General features: G+C 32.9%; 1 protein-coding gene across 4 annotated transcripts in view; it reads right to left on the bottom strand.

The window, feature by feature from the left end:
* ITPRID2 (ITPR interacting domain containing 2) overlaps positions 1 to 13,462 on the bottom strand; it is a 39,373-nt gene that overhangs the window by 20,752 nt on the left and 5,159 nt on the right. For all 4 annotated transcript variants that reach the window (XM_044242475.1, XM_044242471.1, XM_044242472.1 and 1 more), the window contains exons 5-9: positions 11,458 to 11,497; positions 11,273 to 11,371; positions 9,878 to 10,086; positions 8,239 to 8,939; positions 1,785 to 1,857 (exon numbers count right to left, since the gene is read on the bottom strand). In XM_044242475.1, coding sequence (XP_044098410.1) covers positions 1,785 to 1,857; positions 8,239 to 8,939; positions 9,878 to 10,086; positions 11,273 to 11,371; positions 11,458 to 11,497 — 1,122 coding nt within the window. The remainder of the gene's footprint in view (positions 1 to 1,784; positions 1,858 to 8,238; positions 8,940 to 9,877; positions 10,087 to 11,272; positions 11,372 to 11,457; positions 11,498 to 13,462) is intronic.

Here is a 13,462-nt window from a genome sequence, read left to right as displayed (position 1 = left end):
ACTTTCATTATCACATTATCAAAATTTGATAGGCTATATTAAAAAATGATGAAAACACTATATTGCTCCCTCTCCCTCTCATGCATGTACAAAACCACTGTACTCTTGATTTATAAAAATGTGATCCATAAAAATGTCAACATTTTTACTTGTACCACCAGAGATCTCTTCTTATTGGTTAGAGGGAGAAACTCAGATGTGAATGAATACAAACCATGTTCTGTCTTTGCTACCACAAGGACCTTGATCTTGAAAGATCCTGAAGTACTTACACATACTGTTTTTAATCCCCTTTTTTGATGCAGGGCAAGCTATTTTTTCCAACATATCCCATGTCAACCTAACTAAAGGAAAAATTTCTTGATGGCTCTGAACCATGCCTTATAGCTCAGAAACACATGCATATATTTATGTACTTAAAAGGGGGAGGAAAATTAAACAGGAAAAGTTCTTTTTGTGTCTGACCAGAACTATAGTGACCTATCTTGTTTCTTAGTATCACAATGCAATACTATACTATATGCAACTGCAATGCAATACTATACAAAAACTATATGCAAATTGTCTCTTACAAAGTCATTTTAGAGATCAGAAGAGAACAAACATGCAATTTCCTATTCTAGGAACATACATATGAATCCTAGTTTAAAAAAAAAACAGGGTGGTTCAGCATGTGTAAGCTTTAAAAATAAACAGTCCTACCTTCAGTGGTCACTTTAACTTCCTTACTTCTCTCTCCTTTTCTCTAAATCTCAAATGCTTTGTGACTTTAAACATCAGACATGTTTTTCTTGTTGCAAATTAAAAGTGAAAGAAATGGATTCAAAGGTTTTGGTCAATAATTAATAATTTGAGAGAAGAACAGTATCTAGAGCCACTCACCTTTGATCCATAGTTTGAATTTAACTTAACTAGCTTTAACCAGTACTGAGAGATTGGTATTTTTTGCTAGAGGCATATTCATGTATATACTTAGCAGATATGTTTATTTTTTTTTTTTTTAAAGATTTTATTTATTTATTTGAGAGAGACAGTGAGAGAGAGCATGAGCGAGGAGAAGGTCAGAGAGCGAAGCAGACTCCCCATGGAGCTGGGAGCCCAATGTGGGACTCGATCCCGGGACTCCAGGATCACGCCCTGAGCCGAAGGCAGTCGTCCAACCAACTGTGCCACCCAGGCGTCCCAGCAGATATGTTTAAATAATGAAAAGCAGAGGTGGATAATACAAGTGTGTATTCTGGGGTACCTGGATGACTCAGTCAGTTAAGAGTCCGACTACTGATTTCGGTTCAGATCACGATCTCAGGGTTGAGATCAGGCCTGCCTCAGATTCCGCACCAGGCATGGAGCCTGCTGAAGATTCTCTCTCTCCCTCTGCCCCTCCCCACCTCACTTGCACAGGCATGCCCCCAAAAATAAATAAATAAAATCCTTAAAATAAAAAATACAAAATGTATTTCAATCATAACCATGTAAAACGTAGGCCTCTATCTGTTGCTCTATCACTTCCCATCCAGCCCATATACAGAGCTAAAAAATAATTAAGAGTACAAAGAATGGCATTTCAGGATAGGCAAACTAAAATTATATTATATGCACACAAAAGTCTTCAAGAGGGTACAAAAAAATTCTATAACCAAAGTATAATTGAGAATGCATTCCTGTGTTCTTAACCTTCATTTTACACTCACAGGTACTCAAACACTGATAGATAAACCCCTTTTCCAAGTCAATTAATGACACTGGTCATGGGTTTGGGAACTAGTGGATATTAGTCTACTTACCTCTTTTTGACTTTGTGAGACCTAGCTGGTAAGCAGCCGGAATGTGAGGAGCTTCTCCCTCTGTACTTTGAACCTAAAAAATGGTTTTAAGTAGTTAAAACTTTAAAAATCTATAGCAAAGAAAAATATTTCTTGATAATTATTTATTAAACAAATCAACATAAATAAATAAAAGTAGGAACCAAAGCTTTATATTTAAAAAATGCAAAGCATCTCATCTCAAAATTGTGAGAATGCCCCACATCTTTATTTTATGACCTATTTTCCAGTTAACAATAGGATTACAATTTGTAGCTAGCAATGAGAAGTGAATTTACTTCATTTAAAAAACTACTTAATTAAAAAAAAAAAAAGCTGCTATTAAATGAAAAATAGATCCCTAAGAAAAAGTTCTATAAATGTTAAAATTCCAAATGTAAGGCCAATCCCAGGATAAATGTCAGGACTTTGCAGGAGATCACGACTAACACACAACTGAGGCAATTACAAGTCTTACATCTTTAAAAAATTGTGTTATCATGCTCCCATTATAAAATTTTATAAAACCCCACAAATTTTGAGTGTCTTAAAAACCATACTTATATATAGACTGCTTTGTCCTAACATAAGAGGTCTTTAAAGATGTAACTTGGGAGTTGTAAATAGAAAACATGTTTCATCACAGAACTAAAATATTGAAAGATCTTAACCATAAATCCTCCCTGAAACCTATATTCAGAGAAGTTATCAAACACAAAAAAGTTATTTTTTTATGATATTCCCCCACACACACCTGCACAACTACATACTTTAGTTTTCAGATTCTTTATTCACCACACCCATCCCATTCCCCAAATACTCTAACATAACTAACTCTATATTGAGATTAAACATTTGGGGAGGGAGAGACACTAGTACCTGACACTGCTCAGTAAAATAACAAACAGCATCCTAGAAAAGTAGGCAAACTAGCCAAACAGGGTTTTCCACCTTGAACAAATGAGAAAGCAATTAGCAAACAGGTTTTAGGTAGAACCCTGGTAGTTTTGAGCTATGAATCCATCCATGAATAAGAAATATCCCACAGGAATGACAGTGGAATGACAAACATGAAAAAAACCTCAAAGGTTAAAGATATTATTACCTAATTTAAAAACTGCTCTGATTTGTGGTATCTTTGTTCTATACAGTTTTGCGAATCCAAGACTTATAAATCTTTGGAGAACTAAAACACACTGATCATTTAAAATCACCACCTATAAATTATTATATATAATAGTTTCTACCCTCTTTGTTATTACTGAAAAATTATATATATTTTTTCAAAGCAGCAAACATAAATTCAACAGGAAAACCATTGTTGTGTATGCAAGGAAACAAAATGCATTTTCCTTTTATATTAGACAGAAAGGCTATTATTAGTCTTTATTTAGGCCTACCATACTTCAAAGAGTTTTCTGTTAAAGTAAGAATCAAACAGACTAAAGAAGTATAACAGAAATCAAATGCCTCTTTAATTATACTCTAGGAATCTCTGTTTAGGCAGGGCATTATGACACACCAAAATTATACTCTCTAATTTTTAAATGTAGAATTATCACACATTCCACTCCTTAGATTTATAAAATTAGTCACAAAATAACATGACTTTAATGAATATGTATCTTCAATATACTATCTTTCAAGATGCTACTCTATGGCAAAACAAAACAAAAATAAACTACAAAAACTACAAACCCTATAGTTAGTTCAAAGAAAAGGACCCTTAAAGAAAAGCTGAGAGGATCAGATTTTACTAATAAAATTACTAATGTCAGGATTCTTCTTCCCACTTAATAAAATCATTAATCACTTGTTGAAGACCGAAAATGAAATGACATGCTAGTGGTAACAGTTAAATTTCATAGCTTAGTATGTGTTATTACTGGTCACAGTTGTGTGAAGGAAAGCAGTCAAACTGGAGACAGAGTACAGCACAGAAAATTATGAAGCAAATAAAACCTGGATTTATTTATGTGGCAGGATACTCAACAGTTTCAAATCCTCAGTTCTCATCACTTGCTACAGATTGCCTTTCATTAAATTAACTCTAGCTAAATACTGATAACTGAATTGAGTAATGGAAAACAGGTGTGCAACTACACAATTTCCTTTGGTCTCTGGGTAAGTTTGAAACTTTCCATAATAAAAATTACAAAAAAAAAACAAAAAACAAAAAAAAAGAAACAAACAAACAAACAAAAACAACAAACAAACAAAAAAAAAAACTACCACCCAAGGCAAATGAAAAATCACTTGGTCTCAGTGTTTTGAAATTTAAAACTGTATGAAAATAGCTTTAAAGTAACCCTATATTTGCATTATTTCATTTTAAAAAATGTTTTACCAAAACATTTATTAAAACTGTATCTTTGTGAATCAATGTCCTGCTAAGACAGCAGGCACCTACTTTGGTCGTTTTTTGTTGTTGTTGTTGTTGTTGTTTTAACATGTCACATTTATCCTAATACACATTTTCCAGGCACAACACTATTGTGCCGTGTTCTATAAAGCAGCAATACATGGAATGTTCTAACTCAAATAACCCTTCCTCTAAAGTTTAAAGAGACAATGTATAGCAGTTTTTTAAAAAAAGAAAATCAAAACTGGAGTTTTAGAAATTCTAATTTTTAAGGACACCTCAAAAAATTCAAATGAAAGCATTATTTTTCTAAAGAAGTAGTATGGAGCTGTACACTAAATGACTTGAGTTCTTGTCCAGTGTCTTACACTGTCAGCCAGCCTGACCTTTACCAAGTGGTATGGTGTAGTCAAATGTAGCAATTCGAGTCTTATTCATGGCACTTGCTGGCCAAGTGGCTTCCCTAGTTTATTATTCTGCATTTGTTGCAAATTTTTATTTTAAAAAAACCTTTCAGGTTTTACTTACAAGGTTTAGTTTCTACTATCAGGTAAATGCTTATATAACAAAAGTTAATTTAAGTCTTTTAGATAAATGTCAAATAAAATTTGGTGGCTAATTGGACTTCAAAAAAACAGACACGGTACATGTATCCTGTTAGAGTTCATATCTTATTGCATTCTGTTCTATCTAAGACACAATGCTTGTCTTCAAAACACAGTCAAATTTGAAAGGCTAAAGGAACAACTTAACTATCTGTCAAGTATCTGACTGATTTCAGATTATTTTAACTCAGGCCAATAAACAAAACAAAAAAGAATTCTAAAACTCAATGACTAAAAAATAAGGAGATATAGTAGATCAACAATCAGGAGACAGAATTAGAAACACTAAAACTTCAGTAGCTTAAAAAATTATACACACTTCAGGTATCAGTATCTCTATTTGAATATAAATTTGTGGAGTAAGACAAAGAACAACCCATTTACAGACATAAACAGTTAAAAGTTCTCTTTCTTCTAATATTAAAGTATGAGAAATTTTTCCTTGACACCTAAAAGATGAACAATTGCTTACTAATAAGTAGGATCATTTTGGTTTAACTGTGGATCCTTCATACTACAAATCTATGGCTCTAGACTGTTACCATGATGTACTTAATAAAAATTAGCTATTTTGAGAGGAAATAAGAATCATCTAGGAAAGTCATTAAGAATTAGAAAACTCGAGAGCAGGGTTTTACGACTTTCAGACACACTGAAAATTACAAATAGTTTACAAAACATTTTTTTTAATAAGGCAAACTAACTTTTAATTGAAAATAGTCTCTGTCCTTTTATGTATTTTTTCTTTTTTTTTTAAAAGGTTTTATTTATTTATTTGACAGAGAGAGATCACAAGCAGGCAGAGAGGCAGGCAGAGAGAGAGGAGGAAGCAGGCTCCCTGCTGAGCAGAGAGCCCGATGCGGGCCTCGATCCCAGGACCCTGAGATCATGACCCGAGCCGAAGGCAGCGGCTTAACCCACTGAGCCACCCAGGCGCCCTATGTATTTTTTCTTAATGTGAGAAATAATCACTCTCACTCTCCAAGAACTGAGTCTGTCTTGTCATCTATTTAATTCCCCTTACATTGAAGTATTTCCTGTCTTCATTTCTGGTGACTGTCAGAGCTTACCTTTGCCTCAGAGGGATGCACAGAGTCAGGTCTGCAACATTTTCTTCCACCTAGCTACCCAAAGCAGCTGGGATTCAGTTGATCTGTTTGAGAACTGGTTTACTGAGACAGAAAGGGAGTGTCCTCTAACTTAAATTTATTTGCTGTTTTTACAGGAAGAATGTTCCCAATAGGAATAAAACCTCAAGGGAAAGGAGTTTAAAAGAAAAACAGCAACAACCTACTTTGAATGGGATCTAAAAGTTTGCTTCAGTAAGATTGTTCTCTTCATTTGTCAGTATAATTCAAGTCACACTTGGGAGAAGAGGAAATTAAAGAAACACATTATTTCCTTTCTTTATCCATTGTTCTACAAGCTCTCTTTAAAGTTCCCAAAGGGATAAAAACACAGTTCTAGGAGGTTTTTATCCATATTTAAAATACATCTGAAGAACAAGGATTTGTTATCCTCAAAATTCCCCATATTAACAATGCAGTCATGGTCGATCATATCTATATATTCTTTTTTTGAAAACAAAAACCTTATATTATTCTTCAACCACCAATGCCTGTAATTTTGTATTTAAAAAAAAAAAAAAAGTTCACTTCCAAGTGACATTACCATCTTAATTGCTTTTGCCAGCAGAGGGAGCAAAAAACCCCCCATAAAACCCCCACACATTAAACCATTAAATGTTAACCTGCCACCAAAGCATATCTAGTACTTTACAAATGTTTTAAAGACCTTTGTGCATGCTAGCAATAATTTTTAAAATATATAGCTTAAAATTCAGGAACTCTAGGAATTAAAAAGCAAGTTAAAAAGTGTCTTCTCATCAGGTCATCTGCATTAGATTTGCAAATATCTAACATAATTTGCTTATATTTTCATACTCTGCTATTAAATTAAAACACAGAAACCCACGGATATATCTGTCATAGAAAAGGGTCCTTAATGAAAGGCAAATAGTTACACTTTAATTATTAATGGTAGGACAAGTTTGGACTAAAACAAAGTCAAAAGGAATCAAATTGTAAAACAGAACAAAAAGAGGTTTTTTATGGAGTAGTCATCTCTACTATTATGAACTCAATACAATGAGAAATACATCAGAAATTAAATAGGAGAACTATAAAGGATATATGAAGAAATAAGGGGAAAAGAAGCTCACAAATAATGTAAACAATTTCAAAGGACTGCTCCTCTCCCTTTTCATTTCATTTTTTAGTTAGAATTAAAATACTAAAGGATAAACTCAAAGAAGATAAATAGCTATAACAACAATAGAATTAAAATACTAAAAGATAAACTCAAAAAAGATAAATAGCTATAACAACAATACAAATTTTGCAATAAATAAAAAAACTTCACTAATGTGAGAGATACATACTCAACAAAAGGACATTTATGAGCAGAATCAATTATCTCATTTTTCAACTCCCTAAAATAATGGCATGTGATTCTAAAATTACTGGGAGTTACTACGATATAACGAATGCCATTCTGCAATAATGCTGCCCGTTATGTAACTTTCAGCCATACTCTTCAGCAGTATATGTGTGCCTCAGTTTCCTCATGTGTAATATAAGACCAGCACTGCCTACCTCACAGACTAAAGAGAAAAGTACTTCAAGGATCTGGTACAGTGCCTGCCACAACATAGGTCTTAATAAACTTCAGTTTCCTGTCTCAAACTATACAGTGCCAATTTTAAGTATTAGCTCTGGCCATTCAAAAGTAGTTTTAGTTGACCTCATCAAAATGAATCTCTATCTTGCCCAATCTGTAATTTATGTAAATGCAGTAATATCTCTAGGTAGGAAAAAAAAAAAATAACCAAACATTGGTCTTCTAGGCTTGCAGAAATTATATTCAATGGTGTTTCAAACCTTCTTCCTTGAGGTTCCCTCTCCTCCCGTTCAGAAACATACCATCTTTGGGTTCTTCCCAGTCCCATGCCAAAAACCTATCTTTCTCAAAGCCTTATTCACACTTATCCTTTCCAGTAAGATACTTTGAGAAAAGCGTGCCTAAAGGCACATAGAAATTTAGTAGCAAAAAAGGAACTCAAACTTCTCTTTTATTTCAGAGGCTGTTTTTAACTATTATGCAATACTGATTTTAATTTAAATATACTCTCTCATGGCATCAAACGGAGAAAGGGGGTTAAAGTTCAGGTATCATCATGAATAACAGAGGACCTAGAGGAGCTGATGAACTGTCACATTACCCTGGCAATGCATAATCCTGTGACCAATTCTTGGTTCTTGAAACATAGAACTAAAACTTGAGAAGTCAAAATTAGGATGATTTTCTTCTCGTATAAATCTACTAGCTATCTTTGTTTTATAAACATATTTTTGGCATTTTTTTTTTCCTAGCTCATTATTTGAAACAGGTCTCAGTAATATTTACCTACCTCTTCCATTTCAAAGGAGTCCTTTTGCTGTGCCATTATATTTCTTATGGATGGGATCGTAAGAGGTGCACATGGCTCCTTCTCAGGTGTGGACACATGGGCGCTTTTCACCTCGTTGCCATTTTCTGGCTCACTGTGCCTGGACATGTTGAAATCGTTACCTAAGTCAGATTCTACAATACCAGATTCCTCACCCAGTTTATTCGCATGACTTTGAATTTCTTCACTTTGTTCACCTTCAGTTTTTTGGTTAAAATTCCTATTTGCTTCATCACTAAGTCTATCAACATCAGCATTCTCCATAATAGCTGCTGAACTACCTGATACTTCTTCTTTAACTGTAGCCAACATAGAAGATGAGTCTTTCTTCTTTACAACTTTTTGAGACTTTTGATCATTTTTATTGCCACTTTCTTCCATCACTGAAACATTCGGGATCTTTCCTTTTTCGATTGTTGGGGAAGGACTACTACCTTCTCCTTTTTCTGTTTTATCAACACATAAATTTAGTTTTGATAGTGTTTTCATTAAACGATTTGCAGTGTTACTTCGGGTTAAAGGTGGAGGTGAGTCTGTCTCCTTGTTAGAAGTCACTGAAGACATACTCCCAATTCTCTGGAGGGGAGTCCCAGAGACTTGAGAATATAAAGAAGAAAAGGCATTGGCCACAGTAGTAAGCACTTCAATTTGACGAAAACGACCTACAAAAAGGAAACAACATTAATTATATATATATATATATATATATATATATATTTATCTGTTTATATATGTATACATATACATGTATACATTACTAATATGTATATGTATACATATTACTACTTTCCAGAATGCCAATAATTGAACTTAGACCACAAAGATCTGGTTATAAAACCAGAACTTTTTTCCTTATCTAACATTTTTAAAAGTTCTCTACATTTACTGGGAGAGGGAGGAAGATTTTTCACTGTAAGCACTAGAATTTATGTTTTAAGAATTTATTTAAGAATTTATGTTTTATGACTTAAAACCAGAAAGAAAAACAAAGTATGACAACTCTGAATAAAACAGAAAGGACCAGCTATTGATCAACAGCTATGATTCTATTTTTATGTCTTTGACTCCATTAAGACTCTTCCAAATGTTCTCTCAAGAAAATGTACATAAGTGTGCATTTTATACCTAATTGTTGGAAAGGGGGTGGGTAGGATTGGATTTATAAACCTCTTAAAGCTGTTCCAAGGACCCCTAAGATCCCATTTTTTGGAACTTCTGTGCAACAGAAAAAATAAGATTAATATAAATAAAAATTGGCAAATTAGCCATGTTATTTTAGATATATAGAAAAGCACCTAAATTTCACTGACTTTATTTAATAGTAACAAGACTCTCCCCTACTTCTTCCCTTTTTTGAACATCAGCAATCTGGAGGTAAGTTTAAGATAAGTACAAGGTTCTACTGTCAGTTATAGTAACACTTAAGAACAAGAAGAGGAGAAAGTTAACTTCTATAAACAGAAAAATAAAAATTCAGAATAAGTAAAATAGCTATGGTGTTAATTTCAATAATTAAGTTTCCAGTGCTATTCCTAAAAATTAATAAGGTTTTAAAAAATAAGACCATCTCACTCTGGATGCTAATATTTAAAAACCTTACTTGTTAAAGCATAATTTGGGTTTTCTACTTCCATCCGTTGCATTTGAGCACTCAAAAATACTTTAATATCTATCCCTCTGGCAAATGATGATGAATTAAAAAATCTGGAAGGAATTTTAGAAGCAATATCTGGTTCATCTCGTCCAAATCCAAGATTATAAAGAATTTCTTCAGGATCTTCCTCATAAAGTTCCAACAATTCTGAAACACTACAAAAAAAGAAAAAAAAGAAAAAGAAGAAAGAAAAAAAGAAAAGAAACATCAAGATATAAAATAAGTTTATAGTCCACATCACATTATAAAAAAGAGCTTCTGCTCTTTACGCCATTATTTATTTCAGCATCTTTGTATACTGTGTACTAAATGTGATACAACTCTTAAAAAGAGTCCATTCTTTCAAACTGTTAGGACTGGAAAAAAGAGCTAGTTCCTGATCAGATACTCAGCAAGACTCCCAAAATGATTCCTCACCTTATTTTTTTTGTCATTTTAAAAGAGTCCCAGTAAAGCAGCTAAAAAAATTAAAGGACAGCTGAGAGAGAATAAGGAATAAACAGACAAAGAAATGAAAAGGGAAAACACACTGGGAAGGTGGTAGCACAGAACATTCTGCAGAATTTGAGCTTTTCTGCTAACTTTGGCTGTCACTGAAGATGCAATATAGGTAACAAGCTGAACTCAGAAAGGGAGGGAGGGGCCTACATTCAAATTTTCTCTAACCACTTTCACTCAGGAAGTAGGAGGAGTAAGGAGGGTATGGAGAGAATGGGTTATTCAAAAGGTAAGTTCTTGCTCTGATTCTATAGAGAATTAAACATTTCTTATCTCTTCTTCATAGCAGTGATAATCCACCTTAGGAGATTTACTGAGGAAAATGTTAGAGATGAAACTTGAACTGAAGAAAATTTCAGTTTGTTTCAGAGAAAATGCTCAGATTCCAATACAATAATCTGCGTAACAATTTAAACTGGTCCCATAGGCCCACGTACTTGCCTATTTTAATATATATTTTGAAGAATTTTGATTTAATATGTTGAAGATAAGTCTATGCTTAAATATCAAACTTTATATTAGAAAGGTTTATTGATTTTTTTATGTTTGAGTGACTCAAGACCCTAAAAAAAAATGGAGAATTTTGGAAGAAGTTATTCCACTATGGACTTCCTCTTTCAAGTTGTTGATAAGGCTCAAAATAAGAATATTATAATAAGAATTCCAGCAGCATTTGCTGCTTTTTCTTTAATCTTAACTTTTTTTTTTTTTAAAAAAACCAATGAATGCAACATTTTGGATTCTTTTTGATTTCATACTATCAAGCCAGATGCAAACTAAAAAAGTGGTAAGAATAGGTCATCTATAACACAATATAACTAGTATAATTTCAGAATAAGTTACCTTGAAACTGTCCCACTACTTTTCCCAGATCCAGTGGAATTCATACTTCTTCCTTTCTGATGAAACTGTAGTCTTCTCTCTTTGGCCAAGATATTATTGCTATAAACAAAATTAGACTATATAAAACCTTATTTTCATAAATGTTCTTCATTTTTGAAAAGAGAACAAACAGCACAGCTACGTACCAGTTTTCAATTTGAGTATCCGTTTCATGGAGGTGGTTGGCTACAGGTAAAAGAACAGATGCAGACAGAATTGTTAGTAGGACAGTAACTGTGGTATAGTCAACAAGAAAGAAGATTAGCCAAATATTACAGTTAAATGCCTACCATCCCAAACTCTTGTCTTGGTTCATTAAATCTGAATCATTAAAAGTCTCACACAGATCAACACAAACAGAACCAGTAACTTCAGGAAATTGTTTTAATTTGTTAGCACTGTGTAAAACAACTCCCTTAACTAAATGTTTAAAATAAAAGATATATAGATAACCAATTAAATTTCTTTAATAGTTTGAAATAAATAAGATACATAGCATCTGCAGTAAATGTGGTTCTAATTAATATATTTAAAAGCTGTTATTAAAGAAGACTTTAAGAGCAAAAACATGATTTAGCATTATTTAAGTGTGGCAACAGTATACATAAATTTCCACTGTGCTTTATTTTTTTTTTTTTAAAGATTTTATTTATTTATTTGACAGAGAGACAGAGAGAGAGGGAACACAAGCAGGGGGAGTGGGAGAGGGAGAAGCAGGCTTCCCGCCGAGCAAGGAGCCCAATGTGGGACTGGATCCCGGGACCCTGGGATCAGGACCTGAGCCAAAGGCAGCGGTTTAACGACTGAGCCACCCAGGTACCCCATCCACTGCTCTTTAAAAGGCTAAAAATTCATCCCAGTTACAACCAATTTTTTATGTATCTACTTTGAAAATTTATATTCATTTCAAAATAAGTTTTCTTAAGAAGTTACTTTTTAGTTTTATCCTAGACTTAAACAGATAAGTATTGTTAATGTTAAGTTTAAAGTGAAGTTAAATTGCCTGCATTTAACTTTTATAGACAAATACAAAGAATGGGAATAATTACAAACATATCTATTTCAGTATGCCAGATTTCTTTTTTTTTTACTTCTGATCTGCAAAGCCATGGTAATTTTTTATATTTCTTTGTACATCCACTCAGAAAGGTGCCTAACATATCGCATTCAATAAATATTTACTGAAAGAATGAAAATAGTCTTGATATAATTTTCAGTATTACAACATAATATTTCTGTTCTTCTCTGGAACTTCCTTTTAGGTTTTGGTGTCCAATAAACTCAATCAATATGGATAAACAGGCAGAACAGAAATAATTCTTAGGGCAGTGAAAATACACACATGATATAATAATAGATAACATGTCATTATACATTTGTCTAAACCACAGAACATACATGACCAAGAGTGAATCCCAGTGAAAACTATGGACTTCAGGTAATGATAATGCCTCATTACAGGTTCATCAATTGTAACAAATGTACCACTCTGGTGGGAGAAGCTGATAATGGGGGAGGCCATGCATATATTTAGGCAGGAAGTACAGGAGAAATCTCTATACCTCCAGCTCAATTTTGTGAATTTAAACCTATTCTAAAAAAAATAAAGTCTAAAAAAAATTCCATACTGTGAAATTAAGTCAGATGTAAAAAGTGCTATTTACAGTAACACTGAAATGCATTTTAATAAGGGGCTGACAATATGCTCACTGTACTAATTAGTAAGCAGTAAGTTTAACCTCTTTACAGAGTTTATTCCTTGAAAGCACATTAACTGAAATAATAAAACCTAATACATTCACATATTCTAGAGCTGAAATTAGAAGTTTCTAAATAAGTAATCTACCATACAGACTGATTCAAAACAGCAAAAGATCAAGGATATTACATTCAATGGATAAATTTACTAGTCATTATAATTTAAGAGATTTACATTTTAAAATTTGAAAAGATTTAATAACATTTTTATTTTAATTAATTTAAAAAGATTTAATAAAATCCTCAATTCTTTTTTATAAAAAGCACACATTCATAACCCAGCTACACAGGTACCAATAATCTTCCAATACCAGTAAAATAACAAAATAATAAAAATGTTTAATTCTACATTGTGGAAAACTTTACTATGAATCTACTGGACTAAATAATAAC

Source organism: Neovison vison, chromosome 3, assembly GCF_020171115.1.
Source record: "Neovison vison isolate M4711 chromosome 3, ASM_NN_V1, whole genome shotgun sequence".
Classification (NCBI taxonomy): domain Eukaryota; kingdom Metazoa; phylum Chordata; class Mammalia; order Carnivora; family Mustelidae; genus Neogale; species Neogale vison.
This window is presented reverse-complemented; position numbering and strand designations above follow the sequence as displayed.